The sequence below is a fragment of the Cryptococcus neoformans genome, chromosome 8, assembly GCF_000149245.1.
Source record: "Cryptococcus neoformans var. grubii H99 chromosome 8, complete sequence".
NCBI lineage: Eukaryota > Fungi > Basidiomycota > Tremellomycetes > Tremellales > Cryptococcaceae > Cryptococcus > Cryptococcus neoformans.
The window spans coordinates 63,265-91,172 of NC_026752.1; the positions used below are offsets into that span (position 1 = coordinate 63,265).

Sequence of the window (27,908 nt, forward strand, 5' to 3'; positions counted from 1 at the left end):
ATGTGTCCTATATATGTCGGATCAACATCTTTGTATGCCTATTGTGGTCATTGGTTGACTTTACACACGAAACTATGTCGATATTGTTCACATCATTTCTTTTGCCTGCGATAGCTCTAAATACTCAATCCCACAGCTTATATCACAGAGCCGCCCAATCCAAGTGAGCTCTTGTGGTATGAATCTTGGAACATACATTCCAGTGTTTGTAAGCCGAGTCGACAACTGGGCCGACACATGATCGAGTGGTGAGGACTATGGGGCATGAAGAGATCAAGGAGAAGCCGACTTAGTGTTGGGAAAGGTTGTGTCTGCTGTTCAGGCTGGATACGAGATGTAAGTCGATACGTACCTAGTTTGTCTGTGACTGAGTTCATGATGAAAAAATAAAAGTTCATGGAGTCGCAAAACGAATCAAAGACGAAATCTGTTCATCCTGCTAGATATTATTATGATTGACCTTGACTTTCAAATAAAGTCAAAGGATCTTTCAACTTGTCCTAAAAAATCCTTTCACTAACTAATTCATGCGTCTACCACCCAGCCTGAAACTGTCAGTTGAACCGCCGCTTCATTTTCCGCCGAACGTTGAGTCCCCGACACTCTCTTCATCAGACATTGTGAACCTCTTTACCAGCTCCAAAGGATTAGAACCCTCGATCCTCCTTCTCTTTCGCCAACTCTCTAATTTAATCTTCCCCATCTCGTCGCCCAACAACACAGTTACATCGTCTCCCAATTTGCGCCGCGTACCCGCATCCAAACTGTCCACTATAGTTTCCACACTCGATCCATGCTCCCACAACTTATATTCGTACTCTCTTCTACTGGTTTGCTGTACCCCCCTTTTGAATGCAAACTGATTCTTCGAAGCGAGGGCCGAACATCCATCTTCGTCACGTGCTTCACAACTTCCTTTGAAATACTCATAGGCTTTATCTCGCTTAACGAGGGAAGGTGGGAGGGTCGAGGCAGTGCCATATCCTTTGCTATCGTTGTGTAAAGTGCCATGGGTGTCGGTGAAATTTGTGTAGTAGCCGATGAGCTCTTTAGCGGACAAGCGGATGTTTTGGGGCAGATTCATAGGTAGACTAATCGCTGGCGCATTGATGAGAGTGTTGATCGCGTTTTGGAAACGGTCGCGAGGTGAGTTAAGGAAAACGTCGAATGTCGAGTCTTGGGCAAAGCGGCGGAAGTATGTTTTGCTGATTGCTTAGGGTGGCGAAGTCGCATTTGGGATTCTGAGACGTTTGAGTTGGACATTTCCAAATTGGAATTATTCTTTGAAGAGTACCAGTTTTTATACACTTTAAAACCGAGACCGAGACCCTTTTTCTTAAAATGGAAGGAAGACAACCTTTGTTCGCTTGCTAGCCGAGCGATTCAGAGCCTTCCTGACACCACAGCACTCGAAGACATATGCTAGAATGATGCATCCCAATCTCATGTGCAATGGATAAATCCCAAAAACTCCTATTCTTTGGTTAGCGCTCATCCCTTCGTGCGCAGCATCAAAACTTACATCATCTTTAAAAGCCAACACGCTCAACGTCTCCCAATCCTTCCAACTCTCGCATAGCACCCTCCCAAATCTGGTCCCTTATTTCCTCTTTCCTTCTAAGCCTCGCCTTCATGGGGTAACCATATCTTACTTCCTTGGGAACCTTACCATATACAGGCGCACCCTCAGATACGCCCCGCTTCTCCCTGAATACAGAGTTGATAAACTGGTCCTCCTCCTCTGACCACTCGGCACGGAAAAGCGAAAGACCGGTGAGAGAGTGAGAGGTAAGCCCTTGAGAAGAGAGGAAATCTCGGAGATTAAAACCTTCACGAGAGGTGGTAGTGACGGAAGAAGGAGAGGGCTGACGGAAGACGAGGAAAACATATCGGTGGTAAGGTGTACCCTGCTCAGGCGCAGGTGGTTCCCAAGCCAAGAGCTCCTTGCCGACAGACTTGTCCGTAAGGTTGACATTTCCGTCCACAACAGAGATAGGAATGTCGGTCTTCATATACAAGACACGTTCTTGGAAAGAGTGAGTCTCGTGATGAGGCGCGTCGGGATCAACGACAAGGAGAGTATGGAGAGCGGTAGGGTTGGGGTTGGTAAGTGTGGGGAGGGAAGGGTGGTGGAAAATTTGGTGGGTAATTTTTGGTGGTTGAACAAAGGATGATGGTCGTTGGAAAGTTCCAGGAGTAACAGGAGAGGAGAGGGTAATGGTAAGAGGCGCAGTTGGAGGGATTTCGGGTAACAAGTCGGGAACAACATTCATTTGTAATGCACGCTGCATCAACAAATCCAATCCGCCTTCCTTCTTCCAGTTTTCCTCTCCAAGCCATCGCATAATTCTCTTGCCCATTTGACCTTCTCCACCTGTCTCCTTGAATGTCCGTCTCACAGCAGGGTCATTCGCGTATGCCTCAATTTCGAGCTTCGCCAGTTGCTGGAGCTCTTCATGAGAAGGAGTTTCAGGGAGCTTAGACTTAAAATCATTGAGTTTGGAGAGAGTTCGGGATTGATAGTCGGCGAGGTAGCTGATGGCAGCATCGTAGGCAGGAGATACACCTTGAGGAAGGGCGGGTTCCCAAGGAACGACTGGTGCGTTTCGAGAAATCGAAGTCATTGAGAATGCACGCTGTTGACGAGATGCTCGGCCGGCCAGTCTATAAACCACTCTTGAAGACATTTTGGGTGTTTTGTTGGGGCGAGATGTATAGGGGTTCGTAGAACTTTGGAAAAGAAAGAGAAGAGTGAGTTCAGGTGGAAAACGCCGCCAACTTTTGCATTTACCGAGTGTGGCACCGAACACGTCCCTCCAGCTCTGTTTACAGGTTTATGTCTTTGCATTCTTCTTCCTTCCTTCATCTTTTAATAAAGCAACAATCACAATCTAGTTCCGCAAATATCTGCACAATGTACGACTAACGATGATGCAATCTGGGAAGTGAGAGTAAAGTATCGCCTAACTCCTCACCGACATCCTTCAAGGCCGACTCTAGAATCTCAAATCGTGTCCTCTGGGGCCCTAGCAAGACGTCGATATACTCCTCAATCGCGCCAATCCAGATAGGACTTAGTCTGGGCTCCTCCCCTTGCCTTACAATATTCCTGTAATCTCTTCTGGTTCTTCCTTGGAGGAAGAGAAACCGGGTACCGATATGCTCCCCTATCAACTCTCGCGCAAGATCTGTAGTGATTTCTTTCATCAATCTGATTTCTTGTTCACGTGAGGGCCATCTGTTTGTAAGAGCGAACTCTACACGCTTTTTGGCGTACTCGATTTCGGCCATTCGACGAAGTTTCCGCTCCATGTACACCGCCGTTCGCTTAATGTCCTCCCGTCGACTATTGGCCCAATGTGGCGTGATAATGCACGATACATCGATGTGCAACTCGCCAAAACCATAGGGGCGATACCATGGCCGCTTATGATAAATGTGTGTGACTAAAATGCCGTAAAGAAGGTGGGAGCTGACTTGGTACCTCTTCCAATTTGCACAGTAGATGCCTCCTGGTGAGATTATCAATTGGCTGTTCCACGAGGATGGGGTGTATGACAATCACTTACCCGAAGTCCGTCTACGATCAAGGTCTTTGTCCAAGCCCCTAATCATCTGTTTGAATTGCTCCATCCAGGCTGTAGGTGTGCCCGGAGATCCCGAATAGAATTCTGCAACCGGTGGTGTTACCCCTGTTGCCGAGTCGGAAGGAACGATTGGTACGTTCCATGTGCGGCTGTCACGGTCAATTGTCAGTGAATCCATTGATGAACCCTGCGTTGTGAATAAAAACGCTTGGAAGCTGAGTGAGGTAAGAGCTAGAATGTGGCGTCTCGAGTATTGGGATTTTGATGATCAGACTATTCGGAACAGCTAGATTGTGAATATATTTCGAAACGCTGTAGAGAAATCAGTCTATGATGGTGTAATCTGAGTGGCAAGAGATGAGAGGTAAAGACATACATCGTCACTTGGATTTATATATATATCAAACGAAGGGAGAAGGAAACACGCTGATGTACATTGGCCAACGCGACCGATAACCGGCTGCGTCAAGGTGAGCAACGTCCACCCTTCTGATCTTTCTCTGGAGGCCCTGATGAGGCTACAAGCTAGCAATAGCAATAAGTGAGCTTACAGTCATTCCAGATTTGTCAGTTTCTTTCCCATTTCCGTATCCGTCGATTAGCATCAAAATGCATCATTAAGATCGATTCAAAGGTTGTCGGAAAGAAGAAGAAAAGAGAGCCGAGGCTGGTGACAGAGAATGAAGAACATAAAAACCACGTTTTCAGGACCCCGGTGATGGTGTCGATCTACCAACCTTCCGGTGCTGCGATTTTTTTATATTTTTATTTCCGAGCGGATATAGGTTTCCCCTTTGAAATTACTGCCGCAGGAGTGATGAACTTCCGCTGTCAAATTCTACAAGACCCTGAAAAGCCTGTAGCTTGGGATATTTTGAAGACAGCATAATGAACAGGTATGCCTATCAAAAATTGACAGTTAATTGCATATTTATTGTACAACTGGACAAGTGGTATGAGGATTTTCAATTCCCAATCATTGGGCTTCGGTGGCATAGCCGTTTCGTTGGTGCAGTGGTAGCATGCCCTCTTAGGGTTGGATTACGTAAAGTTTTCCGGCTTTGGGGGTGGTCCTCGGTTCAATCCCGGGACGAGACCCAATATCTTTTTACTGTGATTTTTTCTATTTTGCTTTTGAAGTTTCGAAACTTGTATTTACTTGAGGGGTATGAGATGCATCGATATTTAACTTCGGTCATCCGGTAGAGGGCAATAGACATCAAAAATTGTCATGCATGAAGTCATAGTCATTAAGGTATCGTCAAATCGTCATAGGACGTGTCCCATTTTCAATTCCCACTCTCGCCCATACTCTAACTGACTTACGTTGTTACTCAAAATCTCCAAAAATACTAGGCAAATATTTGACTTTGCAGTGCTGCAAAAGCTTTAGCCCCTGGCCAAAATTCCAGTTCCAGCTGATCTGCTCGCCTGAATCTTCTCCACCTGTTTCCCGTATTCTTCAAGTTTGCTTTTAAACTCTTCGCATTCCTCCTCCAAGACTTTTCTTACACTCTTCACCCTCTCCCTACCCCTTTGAGTCATTTGGACACTTTCTGTCTTTGTCGATCCAATCGCTGCACTTTCTATTCTCCCTCCACCCAAACCCAACTCAACTCGCCCCCTCTCCCACTCCTCTACTCCCTTCCTCGCTTCTTCCTCTCTGACTTCTCTCTCCCTAAATCCACCCACTGAAGCGCGGAGGTTTTTGAGCTGACGAGAGATCTGAGTTGATAATGAGGCAGAGTTGTGAAGCGAGTCGGAGAGGTTGTTGAGAGAGGTGGTCAGGGAGTGGGATGTGGAAAGAAGTGTTTGGAGCGTGGGTTGGAGGGTGCTTTGAGGTGATAAAGGAGACGGAGATGAATAAAACTGGGCGGCGTAAGGATGACGGATGGGAGTGGAGGGAGTCAAATTGGAACTGGGAACATCTTCAAGCGATTCCTCTCCATCTGCTTCCAAGGCTGAGACATCTCCACTCTCATTCTCCTCTTCTAACACCCCCATCTCTCCTTGCTTCTCCACAAATCGATCCCATTCCCCATTTTCAATCAATCCATTACCCCACCTCAAACCCTCGAATTCCCTAGCTAATAAGCTGAGTCCGCGCAGCTGGTCATCCCGTTTTTTTTCCGATTCTTCGAGGGCGGCGAGATGGTTCTGTAGGTGGATATCAATGGCTAATGGTATCGACGTTGAGGTTGTCGCCCTTGAAGGGGGGGAAAGATATGTGAACGGGAATTCTGGTTCTGCCACCTCAGGTTTCAGGATAGACGCCCCTGATAACCCTCCAGGGACTAGACCAGGCGTCGCCCTGGCAATTTTCCCAGGAGTCCTACTGGGCGTCCCAGACGCGATTGTTCCGGGTACCTCATCCAAATGCCGCAAGGAGTTGATAAACCTAGAATTCATTGCGATCGTCTCCGATAGCATCAACAGTGGATCTTGGTCTTCCCTCGTCAAACGCCTTGATCCGTAAGATATAGAAGAAGAGGAAGGGGAAGGTGAGGAGAATGGGTAAGATATAGGGCGGGTAGACGGATTTCTATGTATTCCAGTCCCAAGTCTGAGTGGGGTAGTGGTAAGAGTGGAGAGGGGTTCTTGAGGTATAAACGGGCGTGATGGTGATGTGAGTAGTTTGGAAGAGGAGCTGACGAGGTTATCGTGAAGAGACAAGTCTTTATCGTGATCGTCTAGCTGTTCGTTGCGCGATGATAAGGGCCCGTGTAACTGTCTTTCGTGGAGTTCATCATGATCATCCAAATTAAATTGCTGTATTCCATGCGACGAGAAAATCGAACTTGGGGACGATCCACGGTTGTAGTGGTCACATCGAGTCAGTAACGGAGAAAGTGGTGGACAAATCCCTTCTCCTAAGGCCGGTTCATCCTCTACAGCGAAATAGTTTCAATCGTACATCAGCACATTTACACCAGCCGAATATAAAAGAATCTACCAAATTTAGAAAAAACGAACCTAATGAGTGTCCACCTAATAAATGCTGTGACCAAGCAGGCGGTGACGCGTCAAAGTTCAATAATCCGCGATCAGGCAAGGGCGATTGTCCAAAGCCCCCTTGGGCAAGCTCTTCCTCTAAATCCGCAAGTAACCATAATCAGCTGCATTCACCCAGATAGCGAATGATACATATTACATACCAAGCGAGTGTCCACGATATCCCAAGCCATCACCACCCGCTCGAGTTTGGAGCCCGAGCTCCTGGTCAAGATCGAGGTCCAAACCAAACTCCGCGGCTAAGCTGTTTGATGTCGTCGATCCATTGTCAAAAGCGGTTGCGAGCTCATCCGCTAGGGAAGAGAGGGCCATTTTCCTGGAGAAGAGATGTTTGGGAACGGATATAGCAGCTTAAGAAGTCCAAAAGTTAAAAAGACCTGAGAGTATTGAACGAATTGACATAATTGTATGACTGCCGGGACAGCCACACGTTTCTCATTTCAATAACAGAAGTGGAGGCGATTTACGTAATGTCGCCAACGCCTGCATCAGCGTCATAAACAATTCCAGTTCGTTGACGGAATCTTCTTCTTTTTTCACGTCTTTTGAAACACTCCCATACCGATGCCCAAATCCCAAAATATGGAACGTGAGTACCTGGATCATAATGGTAGTAAGGTGATGTTAACATATAGATGCGTAGTAAGCGTAAAACATTCTGGCAAGACGTATACCATTCCTGTCACACAAGAGACCACGACTCAGGCTTTCAAGGATGCTATCTCGCAACTTACTAGGGTCCCTACCGGTCAGTGTAATATCTTGAGAAATGATTAAAATGAGATTGACATGAAAATTTAGAGAGGATGAAGGTTATGGTGAAGGGCAAGCTTGTGAAGGTACGTTAAACGCTAGTGCATTGAATGATCCTTTTCAGAGAATTTCTGACAGAATCGTACTGTAGGATGATACAGATTATGTCGCTTTGGCAAATCAAAAGGTATATCTAGACTGACCATAGGTAATGATAGACGGCTAAAGATCATTATGTAGCAAGCTGTTATGGTAATTGGAGCCGCTGAAGCATTACCACCACCACCAACCCAGCAAATCGTCTTTTGTATGTTCCCATCTCTTCATAAACTGCAAAGGCACACCAGAAAACTGAGACGATATCATCAGTGGAAGATGTAGGGGATGAAGGCATTAAATCTGACGAACCCACGGGTCTCATCAACCTCGGCAACACATGTTACCTCAACTCTACGCTCCAAGCCATCCGCGCCGTACCCGAAGTCCACCAAGCTCTCAAAGAATTCACCCCTTCCTCCTCCCCCTCTTCTTCCCTCCCCGAATTTCGCGTCACCAATTCGTTAAAAAATCTGTTTGTTATAATTGACAATACACCTAATGCCGTTCCTCCATTGGAAGTTATCAGTAATTTGAGAACCTTGGCGCCTCAATTTGCAGAGAGGGATCAGAGGGGGCATTACGCACAGCAGGATGCAGATGAGGCTTGGACACAGCTTGTACAAGCGCTAAGGGCGGCATTGCCGAAGAACGGGGAGGAAGGGTCCGTCGTGGACCGTTTGATGTCTATCGAATTAACCAAGACGTGAGTTTCGCTTCCAATCTATTGACGTTCATACTAATGCACAATCGAAGACTCAAAAATGCAGAGACAGAGGAAGAACCAGAGACAACTAGTACTGAAACGGTCTTGAAACTCGAGTGTAACATCTCTGGGACCACAAATTTCTTGATGTCTGGTATTCAAGACAACCTTAACCAGCAGGTTGAGAAGACAAGCGCAACACTGGGACGAAACGCAACTTACTCTATGTGAGTCTGTCCATCTATCCTTAAATGATGGGTCTATAACTGACGCTTATTATAGGCAATCTCGCATTTCTCGATTGCCGGAGTACCTTGTAGTGCACATGGTTCGATTTTATTGGCGTCGTGACATCCAGTGAGTCAATCTCGTCGTGTTCCTGGCTTCGATTGACAGATTATTAGGAAAAAGGCAAAGATCATGCGCAAAGTCAAGTTCCCCCTCGAACTCGACTTATCTGACATTGTACGTCCAGTCTTGTGTATATCTCCCCTCTAGCCATACTGATTCACCTATCCTTTTTTGGACAGGTGACCGAGCCCCTCCGCAAAAAGATCCAACCCCTCAATTCGGCGACGAAACAAATCCTCAAGGAACGTGATGCCCGTGCGAGTATCTTGAAACGTAAGCCCGGACAGGGATTGGATGAAGAAAAGAAGAAGAGAGATGAAGAAAAGGCTATGGTGGAAGGGCTTGTGAAAGAAGGAGGACTAACCAATGGAGAGGGGAGTGGAATGTACGAGCTCACTGGTAGGTCTTCCCTTTTCTCCTCCCCTAAACCTAAACCCAACTAACATACCTTAGCTGTGGTAACACACAAAGGCGCCTCTGCCGACTCTGGCCATTACATTGGCTGGTCTCGCGTTGATGATGGCGCATATGTACCTGCCGAACATCAGAGATGGGCCAAGTTCGACGACAATAATGTAACTTTTACAGATGCGAACAAGATCCTGTCAATGGATGGAGGCGGTGAGGATTCAGTAGCTTATATTTTGCTTTATCGGGCGGCGAAGATCTAGAATGACACGGAATAGCCCGATCATATGCATTTGAACGTTGCAAAGGAAGACTTAGAAGTACATCAAAGTGTTATCATTCGATTTGAGCCTTCAGTGATGCATTTGACGGACTAAGAACGAACGTCCTGCCTCGCTGCGCGCAAGAGTTCAAATCGATTACGTATGCATTATATCGGATTTGGCCGACGAAGGGGATTGTTGCCACGATGATGAAATCTATTGGTCCCTTTCGATCATCGTAGTGTTCCCGTGTATCATCGCATATTCCCCATCGCACATTCCCCATTTTCCCATTGCAATAATCAAGAGCGAACTTGCATATACGCCCTCCCCCAGCAATCTTATTGGAGTGTAACTTTGTCTAAAAAGACTGAAAATCCCATGGGCAAGCCAATAGCAGCCTAAGACAGACAAACCTCGGCCTCGGTCTTCGGCCGATGGATAACGAAATATCCAAGCTTTGAAGGGTTATCATACTTTGTTGTATCTGTACACCCCACCGGAGTAACCCCAATACGTCATTATTGATATCTTACGTCCTTGAAAGCTATACAAAAAGTTTGTATGTGAAGAGGGATGGGCATATATAGTAGCTGTTAATGAACACTGGGAATTTGAGAGATACGCGGAGCTTGGTAAACTATTAGAGCTCAGTTAGGTCGGTACAGCAACCAAGGTATGTTTCTTGTTTATCCGTTGTATACGTAAATTACTGAATAAGCACCAGATCTGGATCGCCCCATCCGTTTCTCCAGCTGAAGTAAAGCCTCCGATCAATAACTTGCATCGTGAAGACAAAATGACGGGGAAACACTCGCCCACTCCCACACAAGAACTACCTTTACCCATCCCTCCTTATCTTAGGTCGTCTAGCCGACACCACTCCCATTCCTCCGTCTCGTCCCAACATAGTATACGCAGCACTCATCAGCCTCACCAGCTGCACCCACCCCATCCCCAACAGCACGAATTCGTACCGACTTTTGATTCGGAAGGTCTGACTGGCACAGCGCTCTACGAACGGGCTTTATTCGAAGATGCCGTCCCATGTTCTTCCACACCAAATGCGGACTCTCGCCCTTCCAGCCGTGGGCCCCGTCTTTCGGACTCCTTCGATGAAACACCGCAGGCTTCTCACGAGCGCCGCCATGATACTTTATCAGGTGCAAACTCCGAACTGGAACATACTCCAACCGGAACGCCCACAACAGAGGCGTCCTTCTTTAATTGGGAAAACGCTCGGGAAGGGTCTATCGCTCGCCGACCGAAATGGCGACGTCCTTCCTCAAAATGGGTATACCCAGTGATCATGGGTATGGCCGTCAGCCTTGGGATGGGGAGCCCGCCAAGGAGTGAGTTGTATGTCAATCTTGCTTGTATGGCGCATCCACCCGCTGCAAGGCAGGAGGTTGTAGTGTCTGCTCAAACCTTTATTGAGAGACATGAGAGAATACTTAGATCGGAGGAGTTGGAGTGGGTGAGTGCACGTGATCTGGAGGTGGAAATGCATAACGGTGTGGAAGTCGCCTTCATCCCTGTGGACCAATATCATGGGCAACGGATAATTGACCCTGCTATCGTCGGTACTCTCGCCAGCAACATCACTCGTCGAACAAATCTTTCTCCGGCGGACAAGTGGTTTATCCGTCTCCAACACGAGATATACGAATATCGCCGTAACCATCCTCATACTAGGCGGAACACTGAATCAGGTTCGGCGGGGCCTTTGCCGGGGCCTGATCAGCCTATTGGCGATGGCTCCGGCCAGACCCCTGGAGATGGTAAGGGTGAGGACAAGGGTGAGGATCATAGCGACAAGGGGGAACGAACGAAGGGAGGACCTTTCAGGGAGATTGACCCTCAGTTGTGTAAAAAAGACCCTAAGGTACAAGCAGCAGCTGCAAAGCTGACTATGAGTGAGTTCTCTCTACGTTGTCCGTCCTGATGTAAAAAGGGAGATTGACAGTAATATTTTGCCAGCATTGACCCTTACCATGGGTTTCTTATCCGCACTTACCACGGGTTTCTGGGGAGGCACATCCGACAAATGGGGGAGGACAAAGGTTATGGCTGTGGTAGAAGTTGGATTATTCCTCAAGTAAGTCCCATGTCTGTCATTTCATTTTACGTGTTTGTTTTTTCTCTCCTATCAAGCCACATGGCTAAATCGCCTGCGATTAACAGCGAGCTATGTTTCGTCCTCGTTGCCAACTTCCCACACCTTGCACCCGGTGGCTACCGTTCTCTACTTATCGGACCTACTGTTGAAGGTATCCTCGGGGGGTTCTCTACCATTACAGCAACAGTCAACGCTTATCTATCTGATATCACCCCCGATGGAAGCAGGGTGATGGCTTTCTCAAGGGCGATCGGGTTCATGATGGCTGGGTTCGCATTTGGACCGGTTTTGGGTAGTATACTTATCCAATCTACGGGTGACATGTGAGTCTGCCTCTCCCTCTTATCTTTCGTTCCCATAACCACGATTTTTCCTAACATCAAATATCAAAAAAGTATGACTCCATTCTATATCAATCTCATCCTTTATTCTCTTTCCATCCCACTCGTCCTCTTCCTTCTCCCCGAGTCCCTCTCCTCTGACGCCCGACTCATCCTCGCGAAGAACGCTCGATTGGAAGAGGACGCTGCTGCACGACGCGAAGCGGCAGAGATAGAATGGGAAGATGAGGCGCCTGTTTTGCCAAGGATGAGGGTGAATGAGAGAGGAGAATATGGGGAGAATGAGGAAGATCCTCTTATCAATGATCGGTCTTTACGCTCGAATGGAATGGGGAGACAGTCAAAGAGAAGAAAGAAGATGGTGGGGACTATCAAAAGGTTGGGGAAGAAAGCTATTGCGTTCCTGGCCCCGTTGGGTATTTTCTTACCGAAGATTGTGAAGGAAAATGGAGATGGAGACGGAGATGGAGAAATCAGGGTAGGTGGAAGAGTGAGGAGGGAATGGAATATGACTGTTATGGGAATGGGTATGTTTTTGATGTCGATGCTCTATGTGAGTATCTATCTCTTTCGGCCGATTTCATAATCATAGTGTCCGGCTGGATACTAATGATGGGCAGGGTATATTATTGACAAAAACGCAATACTCATTTTATGCCTATGGCTGGACATCCGCACAAGTGAGTTCTCCTTTGATTTGTGGAAGATCAAGAATGTTGAAATGTGACCTGTAGCTTGGACCATACATGTCTGCTGTTGCCTTCCTCCGAAGTTTCATTCTTATCGTCCTTGTTCCAGGCAAGTAGATAAAATGCTTTTAAGCTCAGAAATATTAAGCTAATCAGGTTGGCACATAGTCATCACGAAATATGTCAAATCCCGCCTTAATCAGTCTCACACCACACCCAAGTCTGCCGAGCACGTAGCTGAAGCTGGTAATTCAGCTTTTACGACATCCGCCTCCTCGCACGACTCTTTACCCTCTCAATCAATGCCAACCCATAATTCTGCCCATGTATCACCGTCTCCCTCGCCACCCGTCAGTGGCGACGCACACAATGGCCACCTCGATCTCTTCACTATCCGTCTCTGCCTCTTTTTAGAACTCGTCCCGTGGTTCATCCTCTCCTTTGGTACCTCGGAATCGGCATTCATCATTCTCACTGCACTCACCACATTCGGTTCTCCCTCAACACCTGCCGCCAACTCACTTGCGCTCTCCCTCCTTCCAGATCCAAGCCAATCGGGCCGCCTTTTTGGTGCTTTATCTGTAGTCCACGCTCTGGGCGCAACGTTGATCAGTCCACTCATGTTTGGTATGCTCTTCGCCAGTACGGTAGAATATTACCCTGCGGCAGTATTTGCGCTTGCGGCAGCATGTGTCGGAGGGGCGTTGGTGTGCATGTTGTGCGTCAGAATCCCCGAATCTGGGCCCGGTTCATATGGAAGGGGAAAAAAGGCGAAGGATAGGGAATGGGAGATTAATGGTGATGAGTTTGAAAGGGAAGAAGGGATGGGAGGACGAGGGAGAAACAGGAAAGTGAAAAGAGTTGAGAGTATGAGTGTTGGAGGCAGCGCCTTTACTTTGAGGTCCTCGCATGATGGGCAGACTGAAGTGTCCAGGGCGGCATGAGGGCGTTCGGCGGGTTGTTTGTGATAGAAAAAGCCCGTTTTGTCTGGGTTGATTCTGTTTACTGTGTAGAAGCTATTGTATGATTCGATGATTTTATCCATATGCGTCGCTTTTTTAATGCTAGAGTGGAAATACAGAACATGAATTTTAAGCAAGCTGGAATGTTCCGCAAATTGTCTCCCACGCGAGAAGCCGGACTCACAATCTCTTGCCAACTCCTCATTCAACTCCAACACCACTGAAGTCCCCTATGCCCAGATCGTCTACTCTCACGAAGAAGCCTCGTTCGAAGATGAGGGCGATACATCTGCAGCAGATGAACGTATACAAAAGCTGATTGCAATGAACCATCTTCATTACTCTCTTCTTTCTGCATTACATGTGCCATTCAGCATCATTATTGGAAATATACAACGTCGAAAGATGAAAAAGGCAAGAATAATAATAAGGTCGAAAAAGATATTGGGTCTCGTCCCGGGATTGAACCGAGGACCACCCCCAAAGCCGGAGAACTTTACGTAATCCAACCCTAAGAGGGCATGCTACCACTGCACCAACGAAACGGCTATGCCACCGAAGCCCAATTGTTGGAAAACTGGGATGTTCAAGGGTCTATATATGGGAAACAAATGAGCATTTTATGTTATCATATTGAGGTTAGATTACACAAGTTGAGAAATACTGGACCGACGTTCGTCCATATTGTTTCTTATTGGGGACCCTTTGTAACGCATCAAGTTCAATGGGCTGACCTCTTCATCTCTTCGCATTGCTCACTTCGCCGATTATCAGCCCGTTAATGGATCCTTCGCATTCTGTTCACTTTGTCTTATCAAAACCAATCCCAATCAGCTGGACTTGAGAATGTCCAACTTTCAGTCCCTCAAATCAACAAGGAATGCACGGCAGAAAAGTTCGGTGCAGAACAGTGCAGGACGAATAGCGCATGAGGAGGGGATAGGTCCTGATACGAATGCGTCTAGGAGTCGAGAGAGACAGGCCATTGAGCAATCTAGGGAGAACAGGTGTGTAAGGAGTGATAAAGATGATAAACTCTTGGAGGAAGACACTCAAGAGTCGGGTTCCATGCCAACATTAGCCCCCACAGCGCCCAAAGCGCCCACAGTACCCACAGTACCCACAGCACCCACAGCACCCACAGCACCCACAGCACCCACAGCACCCACAGCACCCACAGCACCCACAGCACCCACAGCACCCACAGCACCCACAGCACCCACAGCACCCACAGCAGCAGTCGACACAACCAAGGCGGAGCAAGTATTAGGCGTCAAGAGCAAATTAACGAAGCTATACGAAAAGGAGCTGAATGGAGTTGGTATTGAGATCAGGGATATTCCCGGACGGGGAAGGGGATTGGTATCTACCAAGTCTGTCAAACCAGGTCAGTCCATCTATCCTCTTGCAACTTCACCTTACCTTGTTCGTAACTAACGTATAAGTCGCTTTCGACGAGACAGGCTCCCGTATCATCCGCTTAGCACCTTCTGTCTCCGTCCTTGGCACTCCTCATCTGACGACTACCTGCCACGGCTGCTTTCTGACGCCTTCAGAAAAAGAGATCCTTCTTGCGAGCGGGAACCTATCTAGCACGACTGTGAGAGTAAAGCTCAGCCGGTGCAGCAAGTGTAAGACTTTGCATTACTGTTCGCGTGTACGTCAATTTCCCGCTATGTGTTTATCTCAGTGGAAGTTCGGAGTAAAGAAAGCTGATACTTCGAACGGTTGAACAAAATAGGAATGTCAACTGGCAGATTGGTCAACCCATAAGCAAGAATGTACGGCCTTTTCAAGGTTACGCACTATGTACCATAAGACCTACCCTGACAGGGTGAAGGATGAAGGTGATGCGAGATGGGCAGGGCCAGAGGGTGTCAGAGCGGTAGGAAGACTGTGTTGGCAACGGCAAGCCAAGGTACAGGCCGGTAAGGGTAAGGAGGATGGGGATGGATGGTGGGATAAATTGAGCCTTATGGAGTCTCGTGAGTTTGTCTTTTCGTCCCCTTCCCTTTCCAAATTCACTGATCGACACTATCTTGCTTTCATGTTTATGCTACTGCAGACGTCAAACAGGCACCCGAAGAAGACATCATGAAATTTGCCTCGCAAGTCCAGCATCTTGAACATTACCTCTCTGCCTCTAAACCTCTTTTGCCGGGGGAAGATCCAGCTGTGCTACACCCGTCTTATATGAGTGATTATGGCTTTAACGGTGTTGATGAAGTTCTAAATCTATGTTCTGCTGTAGGTCCCCTTCGTCCTCTGTTCTCCTATTATCAGACAGTAGACGCATCTAAAACTGACAGGAAAAATGGCATTTAGATCCAGGTCAACGCGTTTACGCTCACATCCCCCTCTCTCGCGCCTATTGGAATGTCCATCTCTCCGCTTTTAGCTCTTGCGAACCATTCGTGCGAGCCGAATGCTATAGCGGTCTTCCCCAAAGGAGGGCGAGATATTTTCCTAGTTGCGCTGAATGATATTCCTCCAGGTGAAGAGGTGAGCCCTTCTTGCTTTTCTCTGTTCCCTACTGCCCCAGCTGCTGGAAGAAGCAAAATTATGAGCATTTATGACGAAAAGAAAGCTGACTAACGGCGGGTATATGTAGATTCTGACATCATATATCGACACTTCGACGCCATATCACCATCGCCAATCAGAGTTGCTATCAAGATACCGCTTCGTCTGCCACTGCTCGCTTTGTCAAAAATCGGAATCGACGGCAAATGGAGAACAATCATGGGTTGATCCAAGGTGGTGTGTGAGACATAGAGAATGCTCGAAAGAAGGTAAAGCTAGAATGCCATGTAAGTGATCGTTTATCATGTAGAAGAAGAAGGATGGAGGTTGTTTTCTAACTGAATCCTGCAGTGGAAAATGCGACAGACAAAGTTGAGGTGCGGTGCATTGCATGCAAGGAAGACTTCAAAGTAGATGCGGATAAGGTGAGGAAGCTGGTACAAGAAGGAATGAGTTTTCTGGAGTCAGACGAACGTGGAACGCTAGGTAAGCCTTTCCATTCGCTTTCTCCCAATTATTGCAACCGGTTAGAACATCAATCATTCGTTTCTAGACAAATCATATGCTCTTAAAGTACTTCCCACCCTCATCCCCCACTTACTTTCCCTCACTCCACCGTCGTCTCATCCTACTTTCGCTTTACTCCGACTCCACTCTCTTCTCCTGACCCCACCTTCAACATTCTCTGAACTTAACCTGGCCACTTCCCACCTTTCCTTAGCATACTCCGCTTCTTGCCTCTCTCTCCCTCAGAACCACCCTACCCAAGCTGTTATCCTGGCCGAATGGAGCAAGCTCCTCGCGCTCGATCGGGTGCATAATCCAGAAGACGAAGGGCAGAGAGGAGAGGATGAATTGGTGAAACGGTTGGAGATGGCAGTAGTTGTAGGACGACGGGCAGTAATGAGTGCACAGAAGGGGTGGGGTGGAGATGGTGGGGTGGTGGGTGTTGAGATGGAGGGGTTGGTTACGGGTTGTGAAGGCGAGTTGGGGTTGGTAAGAGCGAGGAGAATGGGAAGGGTATGAAGTGAGTACTGCAATAGGGGGATTGTGAGTGTAGAGATTTCAGACGCACAAAGGGCATCGATCTCAACACTAGATTTGAAAATCTACACGTATACTTCCATCACTTTTCTAATTCTCACAACTATGTATTATATTAAACAACGGCTCTGTTTTTCTACTGCGAACGCAGTAAGAGATATATGACACCGTAATCAATTAAATCAACGCGCCCTCGTCCTTCAACATATCGTCTCCCATCAACATGTGCCACACGTTTCCGCCCGTCTCTCCCTTATTTGGCAATTTCTCCTTCTCGAGCTTCTTCAAAACGTTTACATCCTGCTCATTGACCTCGCCGGTTTGGTCAATCTTGAGATCAAGGAGCTTAGCGAAGAGTAACATCCATCGAGTGGCGTTACCAACTGTCCAGAAGTCTTCCGAGGTGGCACCGTCGTCATCGTGAATTTTACGGTACGCTTCGTCAAAGTTGCCGACCTATAATCCTAATCAGTACACACACTCATTTTGAAAAGTAAAACAACGAATGGTAGGGCTAAATAAGACGTACCCATTCTTGGGCGACACTGTTGGGATCACTTTTCCCATCCAACTCTTTCTCCTCAGACAAATCTCGGTGAACACTCAATTTGCCCTTGTAGATCTTGTACAACGTATCAGAAACAGCTGCCGAATCACCAGAAGGGACGATCCAGCCGTTTTTCCCTTCCTTGACTTGGAGTGGGATACCGCCCGCATCAGACGCGATGATGGGCACACGCTTGTTGATAGCTTCGGTGACTTTGACTTCGAATCCTTCTCTACGACGTCGAACAAAGGTCAGTAACGACACCACGGACTCAGAAGACGGAGCGTACCGGGTAGAAAGTTGGGTGGCGACCCAAGCACCTTGGAGAATGCAACCCAAGAGCGCATCAGAAGGGGGAGCTCTGACGACAGCCACATCGCCATGAATGAGTTCATAGCCTGGCGAATTAAGGGTGTCATGGATTTTTTCGTATACCCAACTTCCATCAGGGTCATCAATACTTCCATGACCCATGATGATAAGCTGCGGACCATTGTCAAGTGGTGGGTTCTCGCACTCTTCGAGTTTCTGTCGGAATTCGAGGTATGCTTTCAGGAGAATATCGATACCTACACGTGGCAATATAACTCAGTAAACAACTCATGGTGGCTGGAAGATTGCCAAGTACATACCCTTGGAAGGGTCAAATCTCGCAATCTGGCAGACATACCCCCTATCCCAATCAATCTTGACACCACATTGGGCCTGGGAGAGCTGGTTAAAGTACTGACGGTAGTACCTGACGGAAGCACGGCCATACATCTTGTTCAACCCATCGAGAGGGTCAGTGGATGGGGCCATGTACAGGACGGGAAGGTTTTCGTGGACATTCTTGGGGACAAAGAATTTGACGGGGTGCTTTGAAAGAAGATCAGTTATTCTATCTTGTGTGCGAAGTGGGGCAGAGCAAACGCACAGCGAGGAAAAGATCAACATCCTTGATAAAGTTGAAGAGATAATTCCAAGTCCTGTATTGGACGGTAGAGGGATCGTCTGTAAGGTCTGATTGGACTGAGGCGGATGATCAGTTTTGTTCGCCATAATGGTGAGATGGGAAGTATATGAAGCCTACTTTGGATGTGAGAACGGAAGATAATTTTGGCATCTGGTCGTTCCTTCTTGATGATTGGGATGAGAGCAGTCACTGCAGAATATATTAAACCTAAGACTGAATGTAGAGCAATTGGACGCACGTTGTGGATCGTCGATCACGATTACGCTAGCATCAAGAGCTCCATTGCTCCAGAAACTCTCATCTGAAAAGTAATATCAGCATCAGTCGTACATAAAAGACACCCTTGAGATAATCAAGGCTCACAGTTCTGCTCAGTCCAAAGCTCGAACCAGGTCTTATCCGTCTCGTTGATCTCCACTTCTTTGGGCGAAACACCCTGAAGGACGTTATGGAACTTGGTCTTGGTGATATTAAACACCGTAGGATGGCCTTCGGGGACGAACCATTTGACAGGGAGGCCGACCATTCGCCAGAGTCTGAGGAGGGCATGTCGCATGAGGGCGACACCTCCACCCTGGGGAGTGGCTGAGAAAAATGCGATGGAAACTTTGTTCGCGTTCAAGAGCCTTGAGAGGGCCGTGAATCTCGCCCAGAGCTGTAGAAGAAAAGAAGTAAGACAATGCTTGGAAAATGATAGGACGGGGAGAGACATACGGCCTCACTAGAGCTTTGCTGGTATTGCAAGATACTGCAAAGTCGAATTTGCCCATCGGAGTCGACTTGTACATGGTGGTCTTTCGGGGCCACATCAGCGGTTGTTGCAGAGTGAGTAGCCTGCCAAGCTCATTAGTATTGTTCGAGCATCTTGAAAGAAAGCGACGCACCGGGTGAAGGTGTTTGACAGCTGCAGAAACAGCGGCTGTTCCACTGGCAATGGTAGATGGAGCCGGAAGCTTGGTGAAGATAGAAGTAGAAGGAGTGGTGATGAATCTGACAGTTGAGAGGGATGGATTAGCATTCACAATGGGTGCTAATGGGAAATGACATACGGTATAGCATCCATATGAAGCCACAGAGTAGGGAAGAATTCAACTCCGTTCTTAGCTCGAAGCTCGTCAGGGATAGGTTCGGCGACGGCGATCATCTTGATCTGTTATTTGGGATTAGTGTGATGCCTACCGAAAACGAAGTCAAACGGAAAGTGGATGATATCAGGTAGATGAGCTAAAAGAATCTCAGAGGAACCACTCCCCTATGCGTTCCGAAAATAAGTCGGGACGTCTATGGGAGCAAATCCAGCCTGATTTAAGTAGTTGTGGAGAAGCCATCTATTCAGATGATGATATTTATTCCCAGAGAAAAGGCTTGGATGTCAAAACTTCAAAGGATCACTTACGTTGACCTGCCGGTTAGTCTGAATAGCTCTCAATAAATAGAGCATATCCCTCGCGACCCTCTTCATTTCCGCCGCAAGCCCGTCTTCATCCTTGCCATACGTGAAAAACGTTGTATGGAACGTCTCGCTATCAAGGATACCGGTACCGTCGTGGATGACCGCACTGTATTCGAGATCCCTACCGGGGTCCTCATGTCCCTCGGGAATATCAGGCTGGGGTGAAAGTTGGAGCCCTACACCGATGAAGATGTCTTGGATGGTGGTAGGTTGCCTGCTTGAGGTGGTCGAAAGACGTCGCTTGGGTGGTTCTCCTGGCGGCATTGCTGGCGTGACGATGTAGGGCGAGTGTGGTCTAATTCTGGGGGATCTAAATTAATGAGGGCGACATATATATTCTCACTCAGACGCAGACCCGATCAGCCACCGGCCCCCATCGTGCATCATCTCAGACTGCGAGATTCGATCCATCGGCATGGAGGCTCAACAATCGGCTGTGTGACGTCATATTGTGCCAATTTGTCGCGCATCACCGATCACCGACGCATCCATTGAGACTCGGCGGCCTTCCCGTCGTCACATCGCAACATCTCTTCCCTCGCTTCATTACCTCCTTTTTGTATAAATGCAGATAAACGCAAGACCCCTGTACGCACTCATACTCCTCGTTACAGTCTCTTTCCTAGCATACGCGTATTATCACTTCCCATCCACCCAGCTCATCGCCCTTGACATGCCCGAACAGAACAGTGAGTTTCGCTTTTGGTCTCAGGCTTTTGGCTGCTTGTCGGTGGCTCCGGGATCCGTTTTCGCAAGGCATCGACTCTCAGACTGCCATAATCTCTCAGGATCTCTTTCCGTGTTACATTTGCTACTGTATTCGTGTCCTCTCTCGGCTTTAGCTGCTATCACAGCCCAATCTTGATTTGCCGCCCGTATTCTAACCCCGACTCACCACCATCGTCTTGACTTGATCCAACGGCTGGACTGCTCCCAATAATGTCAATCTATTTCGACCAGCTACAGGCTGATCACCTTCGAGTAGTAATTGTCCAATTCAAGAAGACCTCCTCTTCTGATGAGAGGCAGAAGGCAATCTCCGAACTCACCTCCAAGGGTGCCAAGATCGTCAACGACGATAACGTGGATTCCAAGCGTAAGCTCCCTCCTCTCTCTCACTCATATTTATTCAGCCGTAAGGAGGATTTATACTGATATTGGTGTCATTCATCGTAGTTATGCCCTTCATCACCGTTTCTTATCCCAAATCCGACTTCTCAGCCCTGGAGAACCAGTTTGGTGGCGGTTCTCACAATGTGATTAACCACCTCGAAGCCGACCAAGAGGTTCGCATTCAGTAAATCGCTCAGTATATCCGGCATTTAAATGGAGATTTGGTCATTAGCTTTGCCACTCCAGGATGGTTGTTGATGCTGGTCAACCTGTTACTGTGTTGTGCGGTGTAGAAGTCGAAGGAAGTAAAACGGGGCTTAGGAGAAAGAGTGAATGCAAATGATAACAAAACCACAGTACATGTAGAATAGAGCCCTTGTATGCAGACTTTATTTTGTACATGCATAAATTACCAACTGTACTGTACAGCAAAAAGGACCATAATCGCCATAGCAGACTACTGCGGACAAGTCTTCCTTTTAGATTTCTTAACTACAACGGTGCTCAACGGTGGTTACTTTCGCAAAGTCGCCCAATTCCCCCAATAATCTCAAAGGGGGTCTGGTGGGAGAGAAGGTACAAGAGATGAAGAGATGGGCGAAAGAGCTCGGAAAGATTTGAGGCGGGCGGTGGATGGCTAAAATATCCCTAATGCTGCAGAGGTATATTAGGGGATCGCAGAAGATGGAGTGAAACAGAGATTTTTATTTCTTCCTTTTAAAATTAAATGAAAAGGAAGGATAAATAATTTGCTAATTACAACCTCCTCGCACACCTCGTGTCCATCGCCTATCCGGCGATTTTGGCGAGTAATCCGAGACGAAATTGTCGTCCGCGCTTTGGCATCATCTTCAGTCTTAGCGTAGTATATTTTGTTCATTGGCATATACGCCATCACTTTAGTGTTAGTATGGCAGACCCAACTGTGCCAAGCTCAACTGGCTCGAACTCAGGAGCGGATCTAAAGCCTATCAATAAACGCAGAACTACTACAAGGTTAGACACTACCTTCATAATTACTTGATGGATTGATTAATCTTTTGTGCGCTGTCGATAGGACAAGGAATGGATGTCTTGTATGTCGAAGTAGGAGAGTGGTGAGTGCTTTTCTCAAACGTCCGGTTACGTCGCTTATAAACGGCGTGTGTTCAGAAATGCGATCTGGGTATGTACTTATTATTAACATAAGTTTCGGGTATTGTGTGAACTTTTCTGATCCTTACTCTTTGCAGAAAAACCGGAGTGTAGAAGATGCGTCAATTACGGTGCAGAGGTGAATTACGCGTGCTGCCTAGAGGCATAAAGTCGCAGCTCATCCTGAACTCATGTGTTGCAGTGTGTCTATCCCCCAAAGAAATGGTTTGACCCCCAAGCCATCGAAGATCGCCTTCGCAAACGACATGTGCACAGTAATCCCCCCCCTCCGGCCCATCAGCACTCACAAACCATCAGCGGCGAAGGTTCCTCCAAAGGCTCCTCCATTGAGCCCATTGTCTCTACATCTCCGGCCCACCTCTCCCCTGCCTCACCTAGCCCTAGACATGGAGAGGCGCCGACATCGTATGCTTCTGGAATCTGTAGCCCTTCCCTCAGATCATTAGGCCGCACACCGTTAACGCAAGTAAAGCGGATGGATCCAATGGAGCTTTTGATGGCGCTATGTCGAGATACAAGAATGGGACAATTTTTCTTAGGGCCAGTAGATCCCCCAGAGTTCCTGAGGGATACTTTTCCGGATGAAGATGAGCTTCGCTGTGTGAGTACTCTTGTGTGATTTAACTGATGCTCTAAATGAAGTTCCACCATTGCTTTACGTATACTCTATCGACCATGGTTGTCAATGAGGATGTCAACCCATGGGTGGACCTCATCATCCCGCTGTTTCTATGTCCAACCAGCGAAGCGCCTTTAAGTGTTGCAGCGCTGAGACTAGGGACTTTGGCCACAGGGGCAGTTCATTTGGCGTCGTGGGTTTGACAATCAGTTTTAGTTTTTTTTTTCCTTCCTGCTGACCACAGAACTCAGACTTGAAGAAAAGGGGGGTGCGCCCAACACGAACGGTCATACTCGCAATTTAGGATTCAAATACAGAGAAGAAGGAGTGAAATATCTGCGAGCAGCCAGGGATATAGAAGAAGAAGTGAAGTCGGATGTGTTTCTAGCGGCCTGCATGATGATGAGTAATGCGGATGTAAGTCGTAATTATTTTCGTTTTATAGTAGTTGGCTGGGATTGCTTATGTGTCGATGCTAGCTTCTTGGTGCGAATCAGCTCTGGAGAGAAGTCTTGCGCTTAGCTCGAGCTTCAATCCATCTAAGAGGAGGCTGTGAGCGGGCTTTGTTTGGCAACCCAAAGGAAGGGATATATATCAGGCCAACAGCACTGAGAGTGTGTCTGGTGGAGCATCTGGTCCTTCTCGAAGTGATGTGTGAGTCCTGACCTAGTCTCTCATTATTTGTCATATGTCTCGATTTGTTTTTGATCTGGTCGAAAGCTTGCATGACGACGGGACAGCCATGTGTTGTACTTGACGAAGGGTCAGGATGGTGGGAAAAACTAGAGAGGAAAGACCCAGTCCTCCCAGATGTGAGTTCCGCCATTTCTGTCTCTTTGTTCTCTTTCTGTCCCCTGCTGACATATTATCCCTAAAAAGACTATTGAATCTTACGCTGGCATTCATCGCAGTGTAATGCCACTCATGGTGCGCGTCAACAACCTTCTCTGGGAACACTTGCAGTACTTCAAATACCTAAGCCCTACGCTCGACACACAATCAGCATGGGTCGCCGACGTCAATCAACGTACAGCGAGTACATGTAAGGATCTTGATGTGTGGTATGAACAAGTTGTCCCTGTGATACGTCACAAGAGAACACAAGATGGGTCCGTGGCGCTATGGCACGGGCTACAGATTTTGGTCAAGAAAGAGTTACTGGGCAAGGCACGAGGAGATGCGGAGGTGCAGAAGCATGCTATGGATACGCTGGCCATCTGTGAGCAAGTGGGACCAAAGGTAGAGGGTATGAGCTGGGTACGCACATTCACTCTCGTATTACTGTACACATGGACGCCATGTTGATCCATGTTTGATAGCCACTTCTCATTGCTAGCAGTGTCCTCGTTGAACCTTTTCACCGCCAACGCGCTAGGGAAATCATTAGATCCTTTACTTGTCAAACAGCGTACGAAACCGCTGTGGTTGAAGAAGTGATAGAAGAGTGTTGGAGGAGGATAGATGATGGGATGGATGATGAAGGTTGTTCGTGGAGAGAGATATTGGTGGAAATGGGGTGTGCCGTAATGCTTGGATAGACGACGAGTGAATAAGGTGACCAGCTGAACATAAATGCGAATCAGGGAGATTCAATAATCAGACCATACAGATCCCTCATCTTTCGGTACCTCACATCCGATTTTTTCAAACATAAATGAAGTAAAGCAAGGAAAGCGCCAGAATCGATGTTGGAAGACAAGGCTGGCAGCAGGTATGATGGGTGATTGAAAGATGCACTCTGCTGCTCGCCGTGCAAAGAGGATGTTGCGAGTGATAAAGTCTGTAAAAAGGTATCATCAGAAAACCCTGACAGCAAGAGATTGAGAACTAGAACTGTGATTTGTATTATTTTCTTACCTCGGTAACCGTCTTTCCCAAGACTTAATAAGCCGACCGTCAATGGTAACGCTTTGAACCTCCTAGAGTTCTCTATATTGACCCATAGGCGGCTGGATATGCTTCGGACTTTCACAGTACCTTCGGAAAGCGCATGAAGCGCATAAGCTTGTTGTTCACCAGTGTCTGTAAAGCAAGTTGTCGTATTGAGGAGAAGGTTTCGCAGCTGAGAGATGAGCAGGAGCTGATGATGCTGGAGGTTGAAAGCCGTTTGTAAGGAAGGAAGTGTCTCGGGTGTAAAAGAGGCCACAGTCATATGGGACTTGGAGCCATTTGTGACCTACGGATAGTTTTTGTATAAGTGTTTGGAGAACATGCGGATGGATTCTTATTTTTGTTAGTGATTGACCATCAAGGGTCAAGGGGGCAGCTTGGTCCGTATCCTTGACATATTCTCTCAGCTCTGGCATGGGCCCCGCAAAGCCCCCGAACGCTTTGATTGAACTCATTATCGGCGAGTGACTAATCTAGCAAACTAGCAAACTATTCATCAGCATCAACGTGCAGCCATGCGCCATATTCATGACAAAGTCTGACTACATCTCCTAATCCCCTTCCAAAGCCACCTATGTTCACCTTTTCAATTTCTTAGACGATAATTACCTCCCTCTCAACTTGCTCCCCGGCCTTCATTCGGTCTTCAAACTTCTCAAGATCAATTGCGAGCTCATCACCGAAGTATAAGGCATGCTCCGAAGGATAGATGGGCCGCCACCAAGACATACAAAGGTGGTGGCTTTGGCGATGGTGAAGTGTGGGTGAAAGGAAAGAATGATAACATGGTTCCATATTAGATGGGATATGCAGGTTTGAAGGGGGACCAGATTGGGCGTAATAATAATTGCGCGGTAAATGTGGAGAATGGTCGTAAATATAATATTGAGCGCATGCTGGATTTGTTCAATTACTGATAGCATCCATTTCGAGATCGAGGGTCACCAAGCCCCAGCATATTGGATGCTATGGCACCCGAAGAGATTGTTCTTCCCAAGAATGTGATTCTCTCAATATTCAACAAATCCAATACCATCCCCGATGCCCACCTTTTCCACAGCAGTGTTAGCAGTCTTTCCTCCTAGTACCTGTACGTTCCCATCGTAACCCGTGATTAGCATGTCCTCCAGTTGCGCAGCTGATGTAACACCACCAGTGACGAAACCAAAATACCGAGGGCCATTTTGGGATTGGGAATATCCGGAATGAGGGAGGAAAGAAGATAGAATTTAGTCTAGTCTGTGCCTAGGCCTTGTTCGGGAAGAGATGGAGGGAGAGAGGAGATGGTCGAGGAGATGTCGGATGGGGCCGGGAGTGTGGGGAGAGAAAGGAGAGTTGTATGCCGGGAAGTGATGTGGGGTATGGCCGTGGCAGTAGCTGCTTGAAACCCGGCCTCGTGGGCATTAATTGTGAGATCTTGTTTACAGATATTCAAGTGGGAGAGATGACATGGCATGAAAATACCGAAATGTTGATGAAACTGATTAGACGCCGAACGCCGATACGATGCAAGGTCGGTAGACACAACTTAACTAACTTTTGCCATCCTATTTAATCGCTCATTGCCCGATGCCTTGCCACATGTCTCACTCAGGTGAAGGAGAAAAAGAAAAAGAGCGAAAACAAGATTCGGATGACTGGAACTAAACTCAACACAAGATGGACAACCCTTCGTTAACGTAAGCCTGAGGATTGAGGGGCTTGTATCGAGCCTAAATTGAAACAACAACCAACTGTTGTATAATCAATCCATATCGCTATTGTCATTCTTCTCTTGTTCTGAATCCTCTTCGGAAACTGGGCAACGTTCCTTTGACATGGATGTCCATGCTGATAATCGGAATGTTTTCCGAGCCAGGAGTCTCTGAATGGATGAGGTGATAGGACGACAGCCAGGGCCAATATAGGAACGAGACAAGAAAATATCCGCAAGCAGCGACCAATTCTGTCATCAATTATCGTTACATAAGCAGTTGTAAAGCCGTAAACGGAACCAAACAAGTTTATCGTATCTCAGGAACAAGAGAGTCCCCTCGATTAAACCGAAGACATTCTGCTCGGCAGCTGCTCCGAGATATATAGCAACAGGGTTGGGGCTTGCAACATTTGGATCGCGGTGATCACTAAATAAAGGGCCTCGGCAGTTTACATCCATAAGAGATAGGTTGGAAGGTAACACATCCCAGAAGAGTGACTACGCTGAGATCTGGGCGAAGGACGTATGTAGGCGGCGTTTTGCGGCTGACGGTGATCAATCACTCGTCGGAGATTGACCAAAAGCCGATCAGATTCAAATCATGCGAAACCAAACAAAAACGAGATAAACTAGAAAAGCTCCTTTCTTCTCCCGTCCTTTTTTATTCCATACACGGCACCGTCAGACTCCTTGCGCAGATGTGATCAAATGATACCCCGAATTTGGCACTTTTAGCCCATTTTCCAAGACTCGGGATGCCCAAGGAACGGACCTTACCTCGTGATAAAACGTCAACAACACAACACATCAATGATTGCTGATCAGATCCCAAACAAAATTAGGCCTTGTACCTCGGGCCGCAAAATCGGACCAATCAAGAAGGATACGTCAGGACTGGGCTTGTAATCATATCCGTAAGAGATAAGATTTCTATCGTCTCTGTTCGCTAGAACTAGCTCCGAGCACTTACCCAAACTCTTACTTTTTCCTTCTAGTAGACAATCAACACCTTCCCATCTTTATCTAGATCAGACCAAGGCGAGAAGATAAGAGGCCTGTCCCAAGTTCCACTCGTCCTCGCGATACCGTACACGGTTCTAACGTTATCGGACTTGCCTGCGCTCTTGAACTTTCCAATTAGGTTTTCCTCTTCTCTAACTTTATCGTTTCCCTCCCCCTTCCTCGAAGTGTCATTCACCTATAATCCAAAGTCTACCATGTTAATTGTTAAAGACTACGACGTAACCGTCTATGCAGGGCGATCCCCCTCTCTTGGCTGGTCATCCTTTTGAGCTGGCACAACCTGATTCGGCCTTGATAGGCCGAATGCATGGGAACAAAAGATGCAGAGGTACAGTTAGTTACGCCAAGTTTATAAGAGTCGGCGGAGAAGTACCCTGAGAGTTGTGTTTCTCTTCGATCTCTCCTTATCCGTTCTGTTGCCTTAAAAGGAGAGGGCAAATGCTGAAGAAATAAACGTGGTGTAGGAAACGGACTTCTATGACTATCAACCTCATGAGACACATTGTGGTACACTGGTCTTCCCAAGGTGATTATCTTGTGATGCAGTGGAAAAGAACGTCGCTTTTGCCGTTTTCAATTCTGATACGTCACGGGGGATGAGGA

At 47.3% G+C, this 27,908-nt stretch overlaps 11 protein-coding genes and 7 non-coding genes; 8 read left to right on the forward strand and 10 right to left on the reverse strand.

Moving 5' to 3' along the window:
* Positions 1–571: 571 nt before the first annotated feature.
* CNAG_03105 (hypothetical protein) lies at positions 572–1,314 on the reverse strand (the record flags this gene model as incomplete). Its single annotated transcript, XM_012195638.1, has 1 exon — positions 572–1,314. Exon 1 carries the CDS (start codon positions 1,082–1,084, stop codon positions 572–574), a length of 513 nt encoding a protein of 170 aa, XP_012051028.1. The 5' UTR covers positions 1,085–1,314.
* A 54-nt stretch (positions 1,315–1,368) lies between these two features.
* On the reverse strand, positions 1,369–2,725 carry CNAG_03106 (hypothetical protein). XM_012195639.1 has 2 exons: positions 1,523–2,725; positions 1,369–1,473 (listed from the first exon to the last, which is right to left on the reverse strand). Exon 1 carries the CDS (start codon positions 2,685–2,687, stop codon positions 1,530–1,532), a length of 1,158 nt encoding a protein of 385 aa, XP_012051029.1. The 5' UTR covers positions 2,688–2,725; the 3' UTR covers positions 1,369–1,473; positions 1,523–1,529.
* Positions 2,726–2,826: 101 nt separating this feature from the next.
* CNAG_03107 (hypothetical protein) lies at positions 2,827–4,273 on the reverse strand. Its single transcript, XM_012195640.1, has 4 exons — positions 4,139–4,273; positions 3,964–4,047; positions 3,570–3,899; positions 2,827–3,512 (listed from the first exon to the last, which is right to left on the reverse strand). The coding sequence occupies exons 3-4, from the start codon at positions 3,763–3,765 to the stop codon at positions 2,923–2,925; spliced, it is 786 nt and encodes a 261-aa protein (XP_012051030.1). The 5' UTR covers positions 3,766–3,899; positions 3,964–4,047; positions 4,139–4,273; the 3' UTR covers positions 2,827–2,922.
* CNAG_12716 lies at positions 2,885–4,362 on the forward strand. Its single transcript, XR_001045999.1, has 4 exons — positions 2,885–3,438; positions 3,503–3,811; positions 3,874–4,057; positions 4,150–4,362. It is a non-coding gene; the product is annotated as a hypothetical RNA (non-coding RNA).
* Positions 4,363–4,587: 225 nt separating this feature from the next.
* On the forward strand, positions 4,588–4,685 carry CNAG_10091. The gene has a single exon. It is a non-coding gene; the product is annotated as a tRNA-Pro (tRNA).
* Positions 4,686–4,796: 111 nt separating this feature from the next.
* Positions 4,797–6,991, reverse strand: CNAG_03108 (hypothetical protein). XM_012195641.1 has 3 exons: positions 6,743–6,991; positions 6,561–6,677; positions 4,797–6,475 (listed from the first exon to the last, which is right to left on the reverse strand). Exons 1-3 carry the CDS (start codon positions 6,909–6,911, stop codon positions 4,977–4,979), a joined length of 1,785 nt encoding a protein of 594 aa, XP_012051031.1. The 5' UTR covers positions 6,912–6,991; the 3' UTR covers positions 4,797–4,976.
* A 143-nt stretch (positions 6,992–7,134) lies between these two features.
* On the forward strand, positions 7,135–9,353 carry CNAG_03109 (ubiquitin carboxyl-terminal hydrolase 14). XM_012195642.1 has 11 exons: positions 7,135–7,188; positions 7,243–7,347; positions 7,401–7,438; positions 7,504–7,539; positions 7,593–7,659; positions 7,722–8,154; positions 8,205–8,381; positions 8,437–8,511; positions 8,559–8,619; positions 8,685–8,904; positions 8,959–9,353. The coding sequence occupies exons 1-11, from the start codon at positions 7,164–7,166 to the stop codon at positions 9,174–9,176; spliced, it is 1,455 nt and encodes a 484-aa protein (XP_012051032.1). The 5' UTR covers positions 7,135–7,163; the 3' UTR covers positions 9,177–9,353.
* A 71-nt stretch (positions 9,354–9,424) lies between these two features.
* On the forward strand, positions 9,425–13,458 carry CNAG_03110 (hypothetical protein). XM_012195444.1 has 8 exons: positions 9,425–9,852; positions 9,904–11,092; positions 11,157–11,274; positions 11,361–11,618; positions 11,691–12,189; positions 12,257–12,316; positions 12,371–12,434; positions 12,494–13,458. Exons 2-8 carry the CDS (start codon positions 9,976–9,978, stop codon positions 13,267–13,269), a joined length of 2,892 nt encoding a protein of 963 aa, XP_012050834.1. The 5' UTR covers positions 9,425–9,852; positions 9,904–9,975; the 3' UTR covers positions 13,270–13,458.
* Positions 13,459–13,734: 276 nt separating this feature from the next.
* On the reverse strand, positions 13,735–13,832 carry CNAG_10092. Its single transcript has one exon. It is a non-coding gene; the product is annotated as a tRNA-Pro (tRNA).
* Positions 13,833–13,925: 93 nt separating this feature from the next.
* CNAG_07994 (hypothetical protein) lies at positions 13,926–16,980 on the forward strand. XM_012196012.1 has 8 exons: positions 13,926–14,674; positions 14,751–14,944; positions 15,029–15,272; positions 15,353–15,534; positions 15,613–15,789; positions 15,899–16,097; positions 16,162–16,296; positions 16,364–16,980. The coding sequence occupies exons 1-8, from the start codon at positions 14,134–14,136 to the stop codon at positions 16,834–16,836; spliced, it is 2,145 nt and encodes a 714-aa protein (XP_012051402.1). The 5' UTR covers positions 13,926–14,133; the 3' UTR covers positions 16,837–16,980.
* Positions 14,020–14,311, reverse strand: CNAG_12717. The gene has a single exon (XR_001046000.1). It is a non-coding gene; the product is annotated as a hypothetical RNA (non-coding RNA).
* Positions 16,352–20,181, reverse strand: CNAG_03113 (trehalose synthase). XM_012195643.1 has 12 exons: positions 19,753–20,181; positions 19,406–19,506; positions 19,241–19,346; positions 19,071–19,190; positions 18,720–19,011; positions 18,595–18,657; positions 18,474–18,545; positions 18,318–18,412; positions 18,034–18,259; positions 17,691–17,970; positions 17,384–17,633; positions 16,352–17,310 (listed from the first exon to the last, which is right to left on the reverse strand). The coding sequence occupies exons 1-12, from the start codon at positions 20,071–20,073 to the stop codon at positions 17,032–17,034; spliced, it is 2,205 nt and encodes a 734-aa protein (XP_012051033.1). The 5' UTR covers positions 20,074–20,181; the 3' UTR covers positions 16,352–17,031.
* Positions 20,182–20,227: 46 nt separating this feature from the next.
* CNAG_03114 (hypothetical protein) lies at positions 20,228–21,343 on the forward strand. XM_012195445.1 has 3 exons: positions 20,228–20,498; positions 20,795–20,905; positions 20,986–21,343. Exons 1-3 carry the CDS (start codon positions 20,375–20,377, stop codon positions 21,108–21,110), a joined length of 360 nt encoding a protein of 119 aa, XP_012050835.1. The 5' UTR covers positions 20,228–20,374; the 3' UTR covers positions 21,111–21,343.
* A 334-nt stretch (positions 21,344–21,677) lies between these two features.
* CNAG_03115 (hypothetical protein) lies at positions 21,678–24,735 on the forward strand. XM_012195446.1 has 11 exons: positions 21,678–21,918; positions 21,980–22,019; positions 22,075–22,087; positions 22,155–22,195; positions 22,259–22,678; positions 22,720–22,889; positions 22,948–23,113; positions 23,176–23,350; positions 23,417–23,508; positions 23,576–23,953; positions 24,016–24,735. The coding sequence occupies exons 1-11, from the start codon at positions 21,833–21,835 to the stop codon at positions 24,232–24,234; spliced, it is 1,800 nt and encodes a 599-aa protein (XP_012050836.1). The 5' UTR covers positions 21,678–21,832; the 3' UTR covers positions 24,235–24,735.
* Positions 23,359–24,942, reverse strand: CNAG_07711. Of its 2 annotated transcripts, none has more exons than XM_012195976.1 (4): positions 24,554–24,942; positions 23,962–24,476; positions 23,728–23,905; positions 23,359–23,678 (listed from the first exon to the last, which is right to left on the reverse strand). In XM_012195976.1, exons 1-2 carry the CDS (start codon positions 24,846–24,848, stop codon positions 24,286–24,288), a joined length of 486 nt encoding a protein of 161 aa, XP_012051366.1. In that variant the 5' UTR covers positions 24,849–24,942; the 3' UTR covers positions 23,359–23,678; positions 23,728–23,905; positions 23,962–24,285. The 2 variants fall into 2 exon arrangements, with proteins under 2 accessions (XP_012051366.1, XP_012051365.1); XM_012195975.1 differs by having other exon boundaries at positions 23,962–24,502.
* Positions 24,943–25,063: 121 nt separating this feature from the next.
* On the reverse strand, positions 25,064–26,026 carry CNAG_12718. XR_001046001.1 has 1 exon: positions 25,064–26,026. It is a non-coding gene; the product is annotated as a hypothetical RNA (non-coding RNA).
* On the forward strand, positions 25,093–26,048 carry CNAG_12719. The gene is made up of 3 exons (XR_001046002.1): positions 25,093–25,459; positions 25,520–25,676; positions 25,743–26,048. It is a non-coding gene; the product is annotated as a hypothetical RNA (non-coding RNA).
* A 627-nt stretch (positions 26,049–26,675) lies between these two features.
* The window catches only part of CNAG_12720, a 2,430-nt gene continuing 1,197 nt past the window's right edge, over positions 26,676–27,908 (reverse strand). Inside the window, exons 3-5 of the non-coding RNA XR_001046003.1 lie at positions 27,253–27,908; positions 27,060–27,181; positions 26,676–26,971 (exon numbers count right to left, since the gene is read on the reverse strand). The exon at positions 27,253–27,908 is cut by the window's right edge and continues 444 nt beyond it. This is a non-coding gene — a non-coding RNA (hypothetical RNA). The remainder of the gene's footprint in view (positions 26,972–27,059; positions 27,182–27,252) is intronic.

Excerpts from the sequence above, each read along its gene's own strand:
- CNAG_03108 (XM_012195641.1), bottom strand. The coding sequence starts at position 6,911 with ATGGCCCTCTCTTCCCTAGCGGATGAGCTCGCAACCGCTTTTGACAAT. Across the intron at positions 6,678-6,742 it reads ATATCGTGGACACTCGCTTG|AGGAAGAGCTTGCCCAAGGG; the intron begins GTATGTAATATG and ends TTGCGGATTTAG. Across the intron at positions 6,476-6,560 it reads ATTAGGTGGACACTCATTAG|AGGATGAACCGGCCTTAGGA; the intron begins GTTCGTTTTTTC and ends ATTTCGCTGTAG.
- CNAG_03115 (XM_012195446.1), top strand. The coding sequence starts at position 21,833 with ATGGCAGACCCAACTGTGCCAAGCTCAACTGGCTCGAACTCAGGAGCG. Across the intron at positions 22,196-22,258 it reads GCGTCAATTACGGTGCAGAG|TGTGTCTATCCCCCAAAGAA; the intron begins GTGAATTACGCG and ends CATGTGTTGCAG. Across the intron at positions 22,679-22,719 it reads ATGAAGATGAGCTTCGCTGT|TTCCACCATTGCTTTACGTA; the intron begins GTGAGTACTCTT and ends CTCTAAATGAAG.
- CNAG_03109 (XM_012195642.1), top strand. The coding sequence starts at position 7,164 with ATGCCCAAATCCCAAAATATGGAAC. Across the intron at positions 7,348-7,400 it reads ACTTACTAGGGTCCCTACCG|AGAGGATGAAGGTTATGGTG; the intron begins GTCAGTGTAATA and ends ATGAAAATTTAG. Across the intron at positions 8,620-8,684 it reads AACTCGACTTATCTGACATT|GTGACCGAGCCCCTCCGCAA; the intron begins GTACGTCCAGTC and ends TTTTTTGGACAG.
- CNAG_07994 (XM_012196012.1), top strand. The coding sequence starts at position 14,134 with ATGTCCAACTTTCAGTCCCTCAAATCAACAAGGAATGCACGGCAGAAA. Across the intron at positions 14,945-15,028 it reads CTTTGCATTACTGTTCGCGT|GAATGTCAACTGGCAGATTG; the intron begins GTACGTCAATTT and ends TGAACAAAATAG. Across the intron at positions 16,297-16,363 it reads AGACGAACGTGGAACGCTAG|ACAAATCATATGCTCTTAAA; the intron begins GTAAGCCTTTCC and ends ATTCGTTTCTAG.
- CNAG_03106 (XM_012195639.1), bottom strand. The coding sequence starts at position 2,687 with ATGTCTTCAAGAGTGGTTTATAGACTGGCCGGCCGAGCATCTCGTCAA.
- CNAG_03107 (XM_012195640.1), bottom strand. The coding sequence starts at position 3,765 with ATGGATTCACTGACAATTGACCGTGACAGCCGCACATGGAACGTACCA. Across the intron at positions 3,513-3,569 it reads TGATCGTAGACGGACTTCGG|GAGGCATCTACTGTGCAAAT; the intron begins GTAAGTGATTGT and ends TAATCTCACCAG.
- CNAG_07711 (XM_012195975.1), bottom strand. The coding sequence starts at position 24,848 with ATGACTGTGGCCTCTTTTACACCCGAGACACTTCCTTCCTTACAAACG. Across the intron at positions 24,503-24,553 it reads TGGGAAAGACGGTTACCGAG|GGTTTTCTGATGATACCTTT; the intron begins GTAAGAAAATAA and ends TCTTGCTGTCAG.
- CNAG_03113 (XM_012195643.1), bottom strand. The coding sequence starts at position 20,073 with ATGCCGCCAGGAGAACCACCCAAGCGACGTCTTTCGACCACCTCAAGC. Across the intron at positions 19,507-19,752 it reads AGACTAACCGGCAGGTCAAC|ATCAAGATGATCGCCGTCGC; the intron begins GTAAGTGATCCT and ends CCCAAATAACAG. Across the intron at positions 19,012-19,070 it reads AGCAAAGCTCTAGTGAGGCC|CTCTGGGCGAGATTCACGGC; the intron begins GTATGTCTCTCC and ends TTTCTTCTACAG.
- CNAG_03110 (XM_012195444.1), top strand. The coding sequence starts at position 9,976 with ATGACGGGGAAACACTCGCCCACTCCCACACAAGAACTACCTTTACCC. Across the intron at positions 11,093-11,156 it reads AGCTGCAAAGCTGACTATGA|CATTGACCCTTACCATGGGT; the intron begins GTGAGTTCTCTC and ends ATATTTTGCCAG. Across the intron at positions 11,275-11,360 it reads GAAGTTGGATTATTCCTCAA|CGAGCTATGTTTCGTCCTCG; the intron begins GTAAGTCCCATG and ends TGCGATTAACAG.
- CNAG_03114 (XM_012195445.1), top strand. The coding sequence starts at position 20,375 with ATGCAGATAAACGCAAGACCCCTGTACGCACTCATACTCCTCGTTACA. Across the intron at positions 20,499-20,794 it reads TGACATGCCCGAACAGAACA|TAATTGTCCAATTCAAGAAG; the intron begins GTGAGTTTCGCT and ends ACCTTCGAGTAG. Across the intron at positions 20,906-20,985 it reads CGATAACGTGGATTCCAAGC|TTATGCCCTTCATCACCGTT; the intron begins GTAAGCTCCCTC and ends CATTCATCGTAG.